This window comes from Lycium barbarum, chromosome 10, assembly GCF_019175385.1.
Source record: "Lycium barbarum isolate Lr01 chromosome 10, ASM1917538v2, whole genome shotgun sequence".
In the NCBI taxonomy this organism is placed as follows: domain Eukaryota; kingdom Viridiplantae; phylum Streptophyta; class Magnoliopsida; order Solanales; family Solanaceae; genus Lycium; species Lycium barbarum.
In genome coordinates, this window is record NC_083346.1 from 13038820 (window position 1) to 13053746 (window position 14927).

Here is a 14927-nt window from a genome sequence, read left to right on the forward strand (position 1 = left end):
TTCCAAATATTATGAAACAACATACTTAAAAATGATTTGTAATTACGTTTGAAGTAAATTGATATCATAGATAATTTTTACGAAAGTTAGACCCTTGCTATTTATTTTTGGCTTAATGCATATGCAGACCCTAAACTTGTCCCTTTTTTCCAATTTGACACCTGAACTAAGTGTTATTCCCATTGAATCCTTGAACTCATCCTCAAATGTGTCTATCAAACACAATTTGACTTACGTAGTATTCCATCTTCAATGTAGCAACATGCTAATGTATATTCTAATTTAATTATGTCATCTTTTAGTTAATATTAGCAGCAAGTGAGAGGGCAAAAAAGGGTAGCTCTTAATTAAGCTGGCAGTGGAAAATCATAGGGGGTTTGATAGACACACTTGAGGACGAGTTCAAGAGTTCAATAGGAACAACACTTAGTTGTGACAAAGTAAAAAAAAAAATGACAAGTTTAAAGGGCTGTATATGCATTAAGCCTTTATTTTTTATATGATATTCAAAACTCTTTAAGGACCCAACTAATAAGAATTTGAATCGAAAAGTTTCAGTTTTGGGGCAAAGCACGGTGTATCAAAGGCGATTCTATTATCATAGCTCGAAAGACTTTTCGGACTTTTCGTTAAGGATGAAAAGATACTTATCTCTATGTCACACTTTTTGTGGTTTAAATTTGGAATCGATTAAGTTTGAGTTTGTCACCAACGATTATGGTGGGATGGTTATGACCCGTGAAAAGTTTTGAGAGCCTGAGTATGAAAAAAAATTCTGGAAAAGAACGCTTCCGTCTTTAACAGGTCTTGCACGATGCGATTTCGAATTAGCCGGACCTAATTAAAAAAAAAAAGTTTTGAGTTCTTTGGTCGTTAAGTTAGGCAAATAAATTACCAAAACTACCCCTGAAGCACCAGAGAGGAATAGGATGTTAGCATTATGAACTCTCTTAAGTCTTCAAGTGCTGTTCACTCCCCTAGTGGAGTTAGATGATAAATGGACACTAGTGTTATCTTCTCCCTCTCTTCCACCTCACACTACTCTCCATCTCCACCACACTTCACCACTTCCATCCTTACCTTAAAACACCATCCCACCACCACAGTTGTCTCCCTCAAGACTTCCTCATCTGACTCCCAAGAAAAACCCACCACCTCCACCAGCCTCAGGCGACCCAATCTTGAATTTACCAAAAACCCCTTAAAACAGCTCCTTAATACCCCTCCTTCCACCACCAAGAAACCCCTTAATACCCCTCAATCTCAGAATCTTAAATTCACTAAAAACCCCTTAAAACTTCTCCTTAATTCCCCTCCTGCCACCTCACCACCACCCCCACAAAGCCTCACTAACAAACTCTCACCACCATTAGAAGAAAGTGAGAGTGATTTGGATAACTTAGATGTTGAGGAAATGCAAAAGAGTAGTGAGTTTAGGGAAAAAGGAAAGATCTTTATTGGAAATTTACCATTATGGGTTAAAAAAAAGGAGCTTGGTGAGTTCTTTAGACAATTTGGGCCAATCAAGAATGTAATTTTAATAAAGGGTCATCATGAGACTGAAATGAATAAGGGGTTTGGGTTTGTGATATATGGGGGTTCAACTGCTGAAAAGGCAGCAATGAAGGCTGTTGAGTTTGATGGGGTTGAATTTCATGGGAGAGTATTGACTGTTAAGTTGGATGATGGGAGGAGAATGAAAGCGAAAACCGAGGAAAGGAAAAGGTGGGTTGAAGGGGAAGATGATGTGGAGTATAGGTCTAAGTGGCATGAGGAAAGGGAAGGGTCAAGAAATGATTTTAGGAAGGTTTTAGATACGCAGCCGGATAATTGGCAGGCCGTCGTGCAAGCATTCGATAGAATCAAGAAGGTATTATGCTTACTGAGGTACCTCAAATTTACTTTTCTTGCATTGCTCTTAGGACCTTGTAAGTGTAATTCAGTAAGAGTATATGATTTAGTTCTTATAGCAACAGTTTTGGCGTTAAATATGTATTGCTAATGTGTTTTGCAAATGAGAATGTGACAGGCTTGGTCGTATTAGCAAAGCTATAAACTAGATTCTACAGAAGTGACGTAGGTTGTGAACATGTTTCATAAGCAGCGAGTGTCTTTTACTTGGTTCTTTCTATTGCACCTTAGACAGTTTGTTGATTGACGCATTTTTATGCCCAAGAGACTTGGAGGTTAGACCAAAATATAACTTTGAATCTTAATATGCCAATAATGCTACCATTATTAGGCTGCAAAACAAAGAGAATTAATTCTCTCTCAGTAGGATTTTGGATACATGAAGGAATATGTTTGATTGTCGATGCATTTTGATTGCTCGTGCTGTGCAAGCTTCTACTGTATATTGCTTATCAGTGCGTTGTACAACTTGTTTTCCCAATATTGTTTTGGTAACACAAGGATGCAGTAATATGGTGTTGTTCAGAACAATGTTTATATAGTGATATAAAGTTTCTAAGTGATCTGTTAGCTCATAAGCACTACTCCCTCTGTCCCAGTTTATGTGATTCACTTTTCTTTTTTGTCCGTCCCAAAAAGAATGTCACCTTTCTATATTTAGAAACAATTTAACTTTAAAATCCTCATTTTACCCTTAATGAGATAACCTATAGCCACACAAATGTCCGGGGCTTGTTATAGACCACCCGTTTCAAAAATCTTTTCCTTCTTAAATTTCATGCCAGTCAAACAGTGCCACATAAATTGGGACCGAGAGAGTACTTCATTTGGTTCAAAAGCAAGTCCAAGAGTACCGGTTACATAATTTCATATGAGTTCCCAAACACTTACTTGCTGAGATAAGCATTTATAAAAGTTTAATTATGTACCTTAGTTTGCAGTTGTCTCTTGAAAGAATTCTCAGTGTTGTTTCTTGTTAGCTCTAGAAACATACCCATATATCCCAGATACTTATGGAAGATGTCATACTCCATTTAAACTTATTACTTACAGCTAATGTCCTGCATTATGTGTCCCTTTTCCTTTCCTGGGTTGCCTAAAATGGTGTGACTTTTCGTAAAATGAATTCTTCTTTCATTACTCCTTTTACAAGATCATTGGCTGTTGCATTGTTTTGTTGTGTAAGTGTAGCATTGTGTCATGGCCTACTCTCTTATTAAACTATGTGAAAAACCATAGGGGACAGACAATTTGTGACTGATGGAGAACTAACCAGTTATACATTCATTGACATTTATACAGATTTCTTCTCTCAACCCATATGCTTTACCACGTTTCTTTTTCTCCCGTAACACGCATTCAAGTTTGATCGTCAAAGACTGTACGTCTCTCTTTTAAAGGCATGGTTAGTAGGTAAAAAAAGGGTCTATTAAGTTTGATCATAGAGACTGGTTTACGTGAAGATCTTATAAGAAGCTTGATGTCAGATTTATTACACTTGAAGGATTCCGTTAATCCTAAGACATATACTTGTAGACGTAGTGCCATTGAGCCACTTCGATGGATTTTCAATTAATGTTTACGTCGATGTCGTAGCTTGTCCATCCTAATGATACTCCCTCCAAGCCATTGTATGTAAATGGATTTAGATTCTTAAAACTTTTGGATGTTGTACGGAATAATATAATTAGTAGAATGGTGGCTAATGGACCCCCATTGCAGAAAGCGTATTAAATATATTTGGATAGAGGTTTTAATATCACCAAAAATATGATTTCTCTGCACCCAAGGGTGTGGCCTAGTGGTCATGAAGTGGGTTAAGAAATGAGGTCTGAGGTTCACATCCTAGCAGAGACAAAAAAACACTAGGTGATTTCTTCCCATCCGTCCTAGCCTTGGTGGGCAGAGTTAAATAAAAAAATGATTTCACGATTAATGCAAGTTGTGATTATATCCACTTGCTCTTTTTATTACTTATCTTCGGTCTTCAATGTGACTGTCAAATGACAAGCATCTTTTTTTCCTTTTTAATCTATATTTGTTTGAGTCTCATAAGTTTCTACTCTATGAAACACTGGATTTTACTTCGGTTGACAGGTAATTAGCTACTTTATACTCAAAGTGGGTAAAGTACAACATGCTTCTGCTGAGCACTTGATCATATTCTTTCAGAGGAAGTGATACCTTCTTTTTGTAGCCATCCAGGAAAGAGTTTGGTTTAATGGTGAACTATTATGGACGGCGTGGTGACATGCATCGTGCACGTGAAACCTTTGAAAAGATGCGTGCTCGAGGGATAGAGCCAACAGTTCATGTATATACCAAGTAAGTCCCCTGCCCAATTGTTGCTTCAGTTTCAATAAGTCCTTTATTAGGAAAAGTGTTATCGGATAATTAATCCTTGTCAACACTTGTGAGCAGATATATTGGACCATTCAGTTTTGATATTCTTTTCCTAAAGTGAAGCCAGCACTCATTTGCCTCTTCCTCTTTTTATCTATTGATTAGGACTAGTGACATGATCCTGGTGAAATACGATTGATCAATAACTGTCTAGCCTTTTCTACGTTCTGCTCTTTTTAGTTTTTTTTTTTCCTAATGTTGCATATTCTTTTTGGAATCACGCCTAGAATAGTAGTGTTACCTTTATCAAGAATCTCGTCTAGATTAGGAGTTACAAACAACTGTTTAAACACTTATTTCAATTTTTTTTTAATTGATTATCGATTATTCTCATTAGTAGTTTTAACATTATTCTTGCTGGGATTTTCTCTTTTCCCAAGGTTTGAAGATGAGTTCCTTAATTCCTTTATCAAGTTTATAGTTTGCTCTCCTTCGTTTTTCTTCTCTCTCTCTTACTAAAAAAAGCAAAAAAATTCAATGCATAGGTTGGAAATATTAATTCAGTAAATACTCAAAACTCTTATGCTTATTCTCTTAGTATGACTAAAGCATCTGGGAAACTTTTACAACTTAAGTCACTGTGCTTCAAGTTCGTTGCTAAAAAAGTTCTAATTTTACCATTTTCTCTGTATTCTATTGCAGCCTCATCCATGCTTATGCAGTAGCTAGAGACATGGAAGAAGCACTATCTTGTGTGAGGAGAATGAAAGAAGAAGGAATTGAAATGAGTCTGGTGACTCACAGCATCCTTGTTGATGGATTTGCTAAACTGGGAAATATTGAGTGAGGATTCCACCCACCTTTAATTGTTGTTCACTCAGCGCTGTATCTGTTATCTCTTCTTTTAAAGCTTTTGTCTATGTCAATATTTGATTTCATGTTTCCAAGGATTTTTTTTTTTTAAGTTTGTGTTGTTTGAAAGTGTTGCTCTCATCTTGGTTTAGTACATGACCTTGGAAATGTAAAACTAAAAACTGAAGGGAAGTTACCCGCAAGGGTGGCTTAGTTGGTTGAGCATAGGGCTTTCATAATGGAGGTCTCAGGTTCGAAACCCCCTGCCTACGAAAGTAGGGGATTTGCCTTCTGGATTGAGCTCGTCGCACATGGCTTGCCTAGTGCGGCTTATCTCTCCTGTGTGGTTTGCGGGCTATTGCACAGGAGCGGGGTTTGCGCACCCAAAGGCGGCTGCGGGTTCCCTTGTCATCAAAAAAAAAAAAAAAAAAAAAAAAAGATTAGAGAAGTTAAAAGTTCAATCTTACGTCAGTAAACAGTTTTATTAACTGAATTGTAAGTGTGGATATATTAACTGTGCATAATTGTATTACTGAGTTTTTTGCTGGAATATAGAAATATATAACTTATTTCTAGGTTTTATATAATGTGTATATAATAATTAATATGTCGAGTAATCCTGACCTCAAACTTTGGGCAAATCATTCTCAACTACAATGATAGGATGTGTTGAATTTTCAAATGTCAACTTGTAGCTAATATACTAATTTACATATTTCAATTTTCTGTGCTAAATAGTTAATAGCATATCACGTAGCACTCTGTGTTAAAAGGATTTGAATTTGATTGTTTGACATGATTTTGAATTTCACTGATCATACGTATCTATTTTCTAATTGTCAGTACACAATTTCAAGTGTTATATTGGCTAAGCCAACACAACCCCTTATGTTTTCGCCCTTTCTCAACGCCTTACACTGTGGGAATATAATTATCCTGTCTCAAGCTGAAGAGTGCTTGCTATTGTATTGGTAGCTCATGAAATATCTGAAACTGATGGTACACAGTTACTTTTTGCCACAATATCGTCTCGATTAAATTCTGGAGTAATATATCTGATATGAGGCCATCACATGGTACCTAAAACAGTGTCTTCACACTAAAGCTAGTTTTGTGCTATCAAGATTTTTCGGAGAAACTAGTTATCTCAACTTTTATTTGGGCTACTTGGTGAGCATCTTGTTCCTAATCTATCATTTCTCTTTCGTTTTGTGGAAGAGCTGCAGAGCAATGGTTTAAGGAGGCTAAAGAGAGGCATCCGACTTTAAATGCTATTATATATGGCAGCATTATCTATGCTAACTGGTATGTTTCCTTTGATTTTAGCCTTTCCGCTTTTCAATTTTGACTTGGTGTTCGCTATGGTCTTATATTATGCATGCAACTTTGAACTTGCAAGCCATTTTTCTAATTCCCATTGTTCACTGAAATTCTACTTTCTTCAGCCTTCCTGATATTTCATGCATGTTTCTTGGATATCATTGCAAGTTAATGTCATTTCTTTGGTTTTTCAATGAACTGACAGCCAAAGATGCAATATGGACCGAGCTGAAGAGTTAATTAGGGAGATGGAAGAAGAGGGTATTGATGCTCCAATTGATATCTATCATATCATGATGGATGGTTATACTTCGATAGGAAATGAGGACAAATGTCTCATTGTATTTGATAGACTTAAGGTAAATATTATTCAGTATAACTGCATAGATGAATAAAAATTATAACTTATGCTTGTTCAATACTAATCTTATGAAAAATTGTCAATCTACAAACTGAATGCATGATGTCACTGTTTAGTATGGGTTTTCCTCATACATTATACGCTCTATCATAGGTACTATATTAAGAGACGGAAATAAGAATTATTTGGAACTTCAGTAAGAGAAGCAAACTCTTCATACAGAAGGAGAAAATATTAGTGCCTTGTTTTTTTTTTTTGGAAGAAGTGCTTTTCTGAACAATGCTTTAAAAGGAGAAAGAAGTAAAACCTTTCTGACAGTGGTTTGAATATGAAATAGTTACTTCTGATTAGAAACCTTGCAATGGTCAGTGGACAGCTTTGCGTGCTCTGAAACTTTATTTTGCATGCTGACTTATCTAATGTGGTAATATAATTTCTCTTGCAGGAGTGTGGATTTACACCTTCAGTTGTCAGCTACGGATGCTTAATGAATCTTTATATCAAGGTGGCTTATTGTCATTGTTGCTAGTTTACTTGTAACTTTCATTTCTTATCATGCTGATTTTGTCTTCGTGTGTATTTTTTGCAAGTCATTCTTGGTTCAATACTTGCAACAGAGTTCATGTAAATAGTAGCAATGGGCAAAAAGGATAATTTAGTTCTACTGTGAGTCACCATGGTCTCCAACTTAGGGCCCCAGAGTCTGCCTCCTCAAAACCAAAAGTTTCAACAATATGGTTGACTTAGCTTGTGAAATTCTTGAACCAATGAGTCTAGCAATTTTATAACAACCAAGTTCCCATAAGGTGCCAGAGACTAGAGTCGTGCATCAAGTCAGCGTTATTTTACTAAATTGAATTGCTTGGTCATATTAGCTGTATTCTCCCGTCCCTTTTTATTGCAAATCAAGAAGTACCAGTCTTCAACATTGTTCACGTCATAGATGAACATGTGTTATCTGCTATCTAGATATTCTTAATTATGAGGTTATTGCATGCTCTGACTTTTACAGCTTTCCTGGTTTTAACTGTAAGTAAAGACGAAAAACGTCTGGTAACAGTCAAAAGTGGTATCCTAAATCATTTATTATTCCCACTTATCGGCAAAATTTTTACTATTTCCATGGTCTAAAGCTATGGTATTCTGCAATATGAAAAATTTAGCACTTTTGGACCTGGACTTCTAGTAGTTAATTACCAGAGGCGGATGTAGGAATTGAAACTTGATGGTCCGGTCTTTTAAGGTTGAACTCATTATACAAAAAAAAATAAAAATTACGGGCTTAGATCTGGTGCTTGTTGAAATTTTAGTGGATTTCACATATATATATATATATATATATATATATATATATATATATATATATATATATATATATATATATATATATATATATATATACACATATCTATGCTCCACATCGAAAATATTGTGTTTGGATGAACCCAGTATCAAAAGGTTGCATCTGCCCCTGCTTATTACAATATATTGAAATTGCTGATGTGTTGTCACACAATGAGGTAATTCATTTGAAATTTGTAAATTGATAAACCCTTGCAGATTGGTAAAGTTTCCAAAGCTTTTGAGGTCAGTCAAATGATGAAGTTGGCCGGCATAAAGCATAACATGAAGACATATTCCATGTTGATCAACGGATTCATTAATTTAAAAGATTGGGCAAATGCTTTTGCAGTTTTTGAGGATGTGATAACGGATGGTTTGAAGCCAGATGTGGTCCTTTATAATAACATTATCAGAGCATTTTGTGGCATGGGTAACATGGATCGTGCTGTACGTATAGTTGAGGAAATGAAAAAGGAGAGGCAAAGACCTACTTCGCGAACCTTTATGCCAATTATACATGCCTTTGCTAAAGCTGGAGAAATAAGAAAAGCACTTGACATCTTTGATATGATGAGGAGGAGTGGGTGCATCCCAACTGTTCAGACTTTCAATGCATTAATTCTTGGCCTTGTTGAGAAGCGTCAGGTAAACCTAAATTCCAGAACCTGGTTTGCATTTAAACAAGCTTAAAAATGAGGACATATTTGTGTTACTTGTCCATTGCTATAAAGAGTATTGGACACGGACTGTGTACTGACTGATAGATTCCAGAGATTTGTATACATAATTGATTTATTTTAATAACTGCTTAAATCACCAATTATGAACCACTAAATGCAAAATTTTAATTCCATCTTTGAAAATAGTAAGGTCTATTTAACTTCCTTCAGTAGACCCTTTTCATTTGTTTGCTTTTATATTTAAATTGATGCAGATGGAGAAAGCTGTGGATGTTTTAGATGAGATGTTGCTTGCAGGAATTAGGCCAAATGAACGTACGTATACAAGCATTATGGATGGTTATGCATCTCTTGGTGATACAGGAAAAGCGTTTGAATATTTTTCAAGAATTAAAGATGAGGGTCTGGAACTTGACATATATACATATGAGGCATTACTCAAGGCATGTTGTAAATCAGGCAGGATGCAAAGTGCTTTGGCAGTTACAAAAGAAATGAGTGCCAAAAACATCCCGAGGAACACCTATGTGTACAACATATTAATTGACGGGTATGGCCTCTACATATTTGGTTGGTATCTGCTTGCAAACTGTTTTGCAGCATCATAGCATCTAGGGCTGGCAAAATGGTTAAAAACAAGTAACCATCCAATCCGACCCATTAAATATGGGTTGGAACTGACCATGTTACATTAGATCAAATATGGATATTGCCCATATTTTCCACGAAAAGATGGATAGTATGGATATCCATATTATCAATTCCCATTTGTCTGCTTGTTATTTTTCACGAGTTCTTTCTTTTAGGGAGTCGAAGCTTATTTTGGCTTTTAGCTTGTGTTCTCACCTGACTATTCTTGAAACCATGGATAAGATGAATCAAATATGGATATTATCCTTAACCATTCTCAAAAAAAAAAAAAAAAATGGATATTATCCATCAGTTAACCCATTTTTATCCGTGGTAGATATGGGCAGGTCGAATATTTTAAACCGTTTTTGTTTAACTAGTTTTCGACCCTCCCATATCCGATCCTACCCGCCTGTTTGCCACTCCTACTTGCATCTGACTTTGGACCGTGGGGGAAGTGGAGGAAGGAACTAAATGCTGATTAGCACATTGCCTTTAACGGATATACCCCTTTCTATTTGATGGTATTTTGCCTCTATGGCTATCCTTTTATACTGTATCCCTCATATTTGCTATATTTTTCTTCTCCGCGCAGATGGGCTCGAAGAGGTGATGTTTGGGAGGCTGCTGACCTGATGCAACAAATGAGACAAGACGGGGTTCAACCTGACATCCATACCTATACTTCTTTTGTAAATGCTTGTTGTAAAGCTGGAGACATGCAGGTATGCATATCTATATACAACTCTTATGTTGCTAATTCACTTTTGTTTCAACGCCTACACATGGATATGTTGATCTCATTTGTTGCTTTGTGTACTGTTCTATGCAATTGAGGTGGGTAACATTTGACATTTAAAGACTACTAAAATTTAGTAATGATTTGCATTATACCTTTTGGCCTTTGCAAGCACTTTCTATAAACATTCTGGAACTTTTTGAGTACTATCTGAAATATGTTTGAGCCAATGTAGGCGTTAAGTTACCAACTTCGTGGTTCTAATAATGCTTAAAAATTCATGATTTATTTGAGAAAAAAATTCTAAAATAAATAAAATCAGATAAGCTTTACCATTTGATACCTCGATTTAGACATTGAAATTCTTGGATGTCACCGGCTTAACTTATTTCCTTATTTTTGGACGCTGTCCTTTGCAGTGAAAGACCTTATTAGGCTCCTCTTATGTATATAAAAAAATTTGTGCTATATATATTTGCATCAGACGTTAGTCAGAGTTTGGGTTTAGTTGCCTTGAGTCGTATCATATGCTCTGCTTAATGGTACCTTTTCTTGGCAAAAGAATGTGTGTTCTTTTATTTTTCCAAATATCCAAATGACTATTAATCCATATTTGTTTCATTTCAGAAAGCGACAAACACAATTCTAGAGATGAAAAGGGTTGGGGTTAAACCAAATGTTAAAACTTACACCACTCTCATACACGGTTGGGCACGGGCTTCACTTCCTGAAAAGGCTTTAAAATGCTTTGAAGAGATGAAGCAATCTGGTTTGGAGCCGGACAAAGCCGTATATCATTGTTTAATGACGTCACTGTTGTCAAGGGCCACGGTTGCCGAATATTACATTATAGCGGGGATCCACCACGTTTGTGAAGAGATGGTGGTGTCCGGATTGACTGTTGATATGGGAACTGCAGTTCATTGGTCCCGATGCTTGCAGAAGATTGAGAGGACCGGAGGTGATTTAACAGAAGCACTTCAGAAGACATTTCCTCCTGATTGGAATTCCTACAGAAATCTTAATGCAGCTTCAAATGAAACTGGGAATAATGAAGGGTTAGACAACGGTGATTACAACGATGGTCCTTTCTTTGAGAACGACAGTGATATTGACAGTGACGATGATACAAACGCCCCTGAGATGTAATTAGAAGTTAGCGCTCTATCCATCTGTTTAGATGTATTAGGTTGAGCTATTTGTGTAGAAAATACAGAAAAGAGGTCTTAGATATAGATGAAATTTTGACGCTTAGTTCATGTCAATATATGCAAAATTCAATCTATCCTTGTTGTGACACAAGTAAATATAATTTTGTTTCCCTCCAGATATCTTGGAGAAATTGTAGCTAACAGAGTTCATTATTCTTCACCTGAAATGTACATTGTCATTTTGAGCAAGCTAACTGTCATGCCCCGAACCATGGCCTGGGCGTAACACGACACTCGGTGTCTTGCTGCATGTGACCGAGCGAACCACATGACTTGCTGAGTCTACATGGGACATGAACTGATGCGGAATATAAAGTAAACATGCATGAATTGTGAAAACATGGAGTTCAATAATCATAAGTCTGAAAATATTATTATTATTATATCATGAATGCGGAATTATGGTAATGTAGCCATTAAGGCCAACTCAACTGAACATGATAACTGACTAGTCTATGAAACCTCTGACACGAATCTGTCTGCTAAACTGTTCACCGGGACAAGGCCCTCGGCATACCTTAAATGCATAATTGACATAAATAGAGGTAAAGACACAACCCCGAATGAGATGGGGCGCACCAAAAGCTGATACGAGCAATGTCCTAACGAGCAAATTTGTTGTCCTGTCAATCAATACCTGCATCGTGAAATGCAGGCCCCCGGGCAATAGAAAGGGGACGTCAGCACATTGAATGTACTGATATGTAAAGCAATTGAAAGAAATAACACGGGACATGGAATAACATGATAAGAAGTGAAACTGAAAACCTGGACATGAACATGAACATGAATACATATAAGTAAAGTCTGAAAACAGTAAATCAATGGAAATACATGTATGTATAACTGCTTGTAACGTGGGGAGTGCTATAATATAACCGACAACATGATTTGGTACTTGCGTCCTACCAGCAAAACACTCACACCTTGCCAGGGATATGAGATTTAAGTAATAATAAGCATGTAAGGATCCAAACTACATAATGAAGGTGTTGCCTCCTTGCTGACAACCCTTATCCTACGGCGGCTACGTAGTTTCAGGCTATCTGAGCCTTCTCGGTTAACTAAGCAAATCCCAAAAATAACATGAACATGTAAAATAAGTGGCACTTGCTGCCCATGGTTTTCATGAATATAACTTGCTTGTACATGAATATCATGAATTATAGCTTGCTTGCATGAACTTGTAAAACATGTATTATTTTCTTGAAAATAGCATAATATATCATAAACTAGCATGCATGAACCCATGAAATGAGATATATGGGTTTTTCATAGATTACGGACAGATTCTTAATAATCATAAAGAAATATTAAGAACTCAATGATGGAATCATAACAATTTATACATACTATAATCATGGACATGGACCTAGGGTTATCATGAGCATGATATAGAAACCCTAGTTTTCGCAGAGAATCATAATTTATGGATTATGAGGCGTGGGGAAGAACAATGATGTTCCGACACGTAGATAGTAACTCTACGTACCTTAATCGCTCCAAAACTTGAAGAAAAGTCTGAATCTTTGAAGAAGAATTCCAAAAGCTTTGAATTTGGAAACCTTGAGAGGATTTTCACTGATTTTCGTAGCTACTGTTCGTGGCTCAAAGGGTACTGCTCCGAACCTCCAAATCCAATCTCCACTGTTCATATTTTAGACTTATGTGTTATGAACATGTGAGGAATCCCCTTGTGGGCCCTACATATTGGGGTATTGTCTATGCCAGGGTACAGCCGGTTCGCACCTTGATCCCTCTTCACGCTGCAGCGCTACGGGGTATCGAACCCGGAACCTCAGGCTCCTTTACATTCCCACAAGGGAATCGCCTCTTACCAATTGAGCTGCAGCTCAATTGGTAAGAGGCGATTCCCTTGTGGGAATGTAAGCAGCCCAATTGGTAAGAGGCGATTCCCTTGTGGGAATGTAAAGGAGCCTGAGGTTTCGGGTTCGATACCCCGTGGCGCTACAGCGTGAAGAGGGATCAAGGTGCGAACCGGCTGTACTCTGGCATAGACAATACCCCAGTATGTAGGACCCACAAGGGGATTCCTCACTGTTCATGGGCGTAAACTGCCATCTTACAACTGAACAGAGAAATTCTAACTCTCACATTCTTTATTTGATTTTCTAAGTCTAGGATCATGCTCATGTTCAAGTTACATTCAGTTTCAGTTCATGTCCTATACCTATGTTGTGCCTTGTTCTTCATTTCAGCAGGTTTTACATACTAGTACTATTCACGATGTACTAACGTCCCTTTTGCTCGGGGCCTGCACTTCACGGTGCAGATACCGATTTTCAGGAGCATACACATGCGCAGTAGGATCACTTCAGTTATCAGCTTATTGGTGAGCCCCACTTCTCTCGAGGTTCAACATGGAGTCTGCATTAGTATTCAGTTTATGGTAGTCCAGGGCCATGTCCTGGTAGTTAGTATTCAGACATGTTTTAGAGGTTTCATAGACAGATGTTAGTTCACAGAGTCAGTTGTGCATTCATGTTTGCAGACTATTATGTTTTCATGATATTTCATGCTATGAGATAATTTCAATACTTTATTCCGCAAATTACATTTTCATGACTCATTTAAATTGCATCATATATAGAGTATATTGTTTTGATGCCCATGTTAACAAGCAAGCCATGTGGTTCGCTCGGTCACATGCAGTATGGCACCGAGTGCCGTGTTTCGCCCAGGCCATGGTTCGGGGCGTGACAGAACACTCAGTTAAAATTTGGTCTTGATCCAACGGTTAGATTATCGGGAAACACCAAATTAATATGGCTGGTCGGAATGAAACTCAACAGAAAAATACTAGAGTTTTCTCCAACTTTTTACAACTCTTGATTTTTATAGGGTAACGGGATGGATGGATTTATTCTAGTCTTTGTAAATGATAAATCTTGTAGAATACAAAGGTTCTTGATTAAAATATTTACCTTGGAGGAAACCTTAGGAAACTAGATTGCCAAACCAAATTCTTGAAGGTTTCTTGATTTTTCTTGATTGCAAGAATGAGTTTCTTGCAAGATTGAAGTGTCTAGGTTCTTTAGGATGGGAGTAGAGAGAGAGAATAGTCTCTTAGGGTTTAGAATAGTGTTAGGGACGTTTTTACTTCATACAATAATAAAATAAGGAGTCCCAATTCGAGTAGGAAAAGGCTAAAAACGTAACCAAAATCTGAAAATTCTGCTCCAACCAGTGATAGTAAAACAGGCATAACTCTTAGCACAGGGCTTCGTTTGAGCTCCATAAAATACCTTTGGAAAGCTATTCCAAATGGCTACAACTTTCATGTTTTAAGTTTTCTCAAATTATCAACTAATAAAGGAGTTACGGGTGCCCGAAGTAGGCTGGTCAACCACTTTCGTAATACGTACAACTTTCAATTTTTTCTCTAAAACTCTAACGTTACGAGTCTAACATGAGTTCTAAGATACGAGGTGTTACACTAACGCACTGCTTCTTTTTTCCTAGTTGTGATTTACTTATTATATTTTGTATTTTACAACGGGGGTATCCAGGTCAAC

General features: G+C 37.0%; 1 protein-coding gene across 2 annotated transcripts; it reads left to right on the forward strand.

Moving 5' to 3' along the window:
* Positions 1 to 963: 963 nt before the first annotated feature.
* Positions 964 to 11551, forward strand: LOC132613633 (pentatricopeptide repeat-containing protein At5g04810, chloroplastic). Of its 2 annotated transcripts, none has more exons than XM_060327741.1 (10): positions 964 to 1887; positions 4117 to 4236; positions 4957 to 5097; positions 6325 to 6411; positions 6632 to 6785; positions 7233 to 7292; positions 8348 to 8776; positions 9066 to 9361; positions 10037 to 10166; positions 10808 to 11551. In XM_060327741.1, the coding sequence occupies exons 1-10, from the start codon at positions 998 to 1000 to the stop codon at positions 11327 to 11329; spliced, it is 2829 nt and encodes a 942-aa protein (XP_060183724.1). In that variant the 5' UTR covers positions 964 to 997; the 3' UTR covers positions 11330 to 11551. The 2 variants fall into 2 exon arrangements, with proteins under 2 accessions (XP_060183724.1, XP_060183725.1); XM_060327742.1 differs by having other exon boundaries at positions 964 to 1870; positions 4109 to 4236.
* The last annotated feature ends 3376 nt before the right edge of the window (positions 11552 to 14927 follow it).

Coding starts and splice junctions, on each gene's coding strand:
- LOC132613633 (XM_060327741.1), top strand. CDS start 998: ATGGACACTAGTGTTATCTTCTCCCTCTCTTCCACCTCACACTACTCT. Junction 6,412..6,631: donor AGCATTATCTATGCTAACTG/GTATGTTTCCTT, acceptor ATGAACTGACAG/CCAAAGATGCAATATGGACC. Junction 7,293..8,347: donor TAATGAATCTTTATATCAAG/GTGGCTTATTGT, acceptor AAACCCTTGCAG/ATTGGTAAAGTTTCCAAAGC.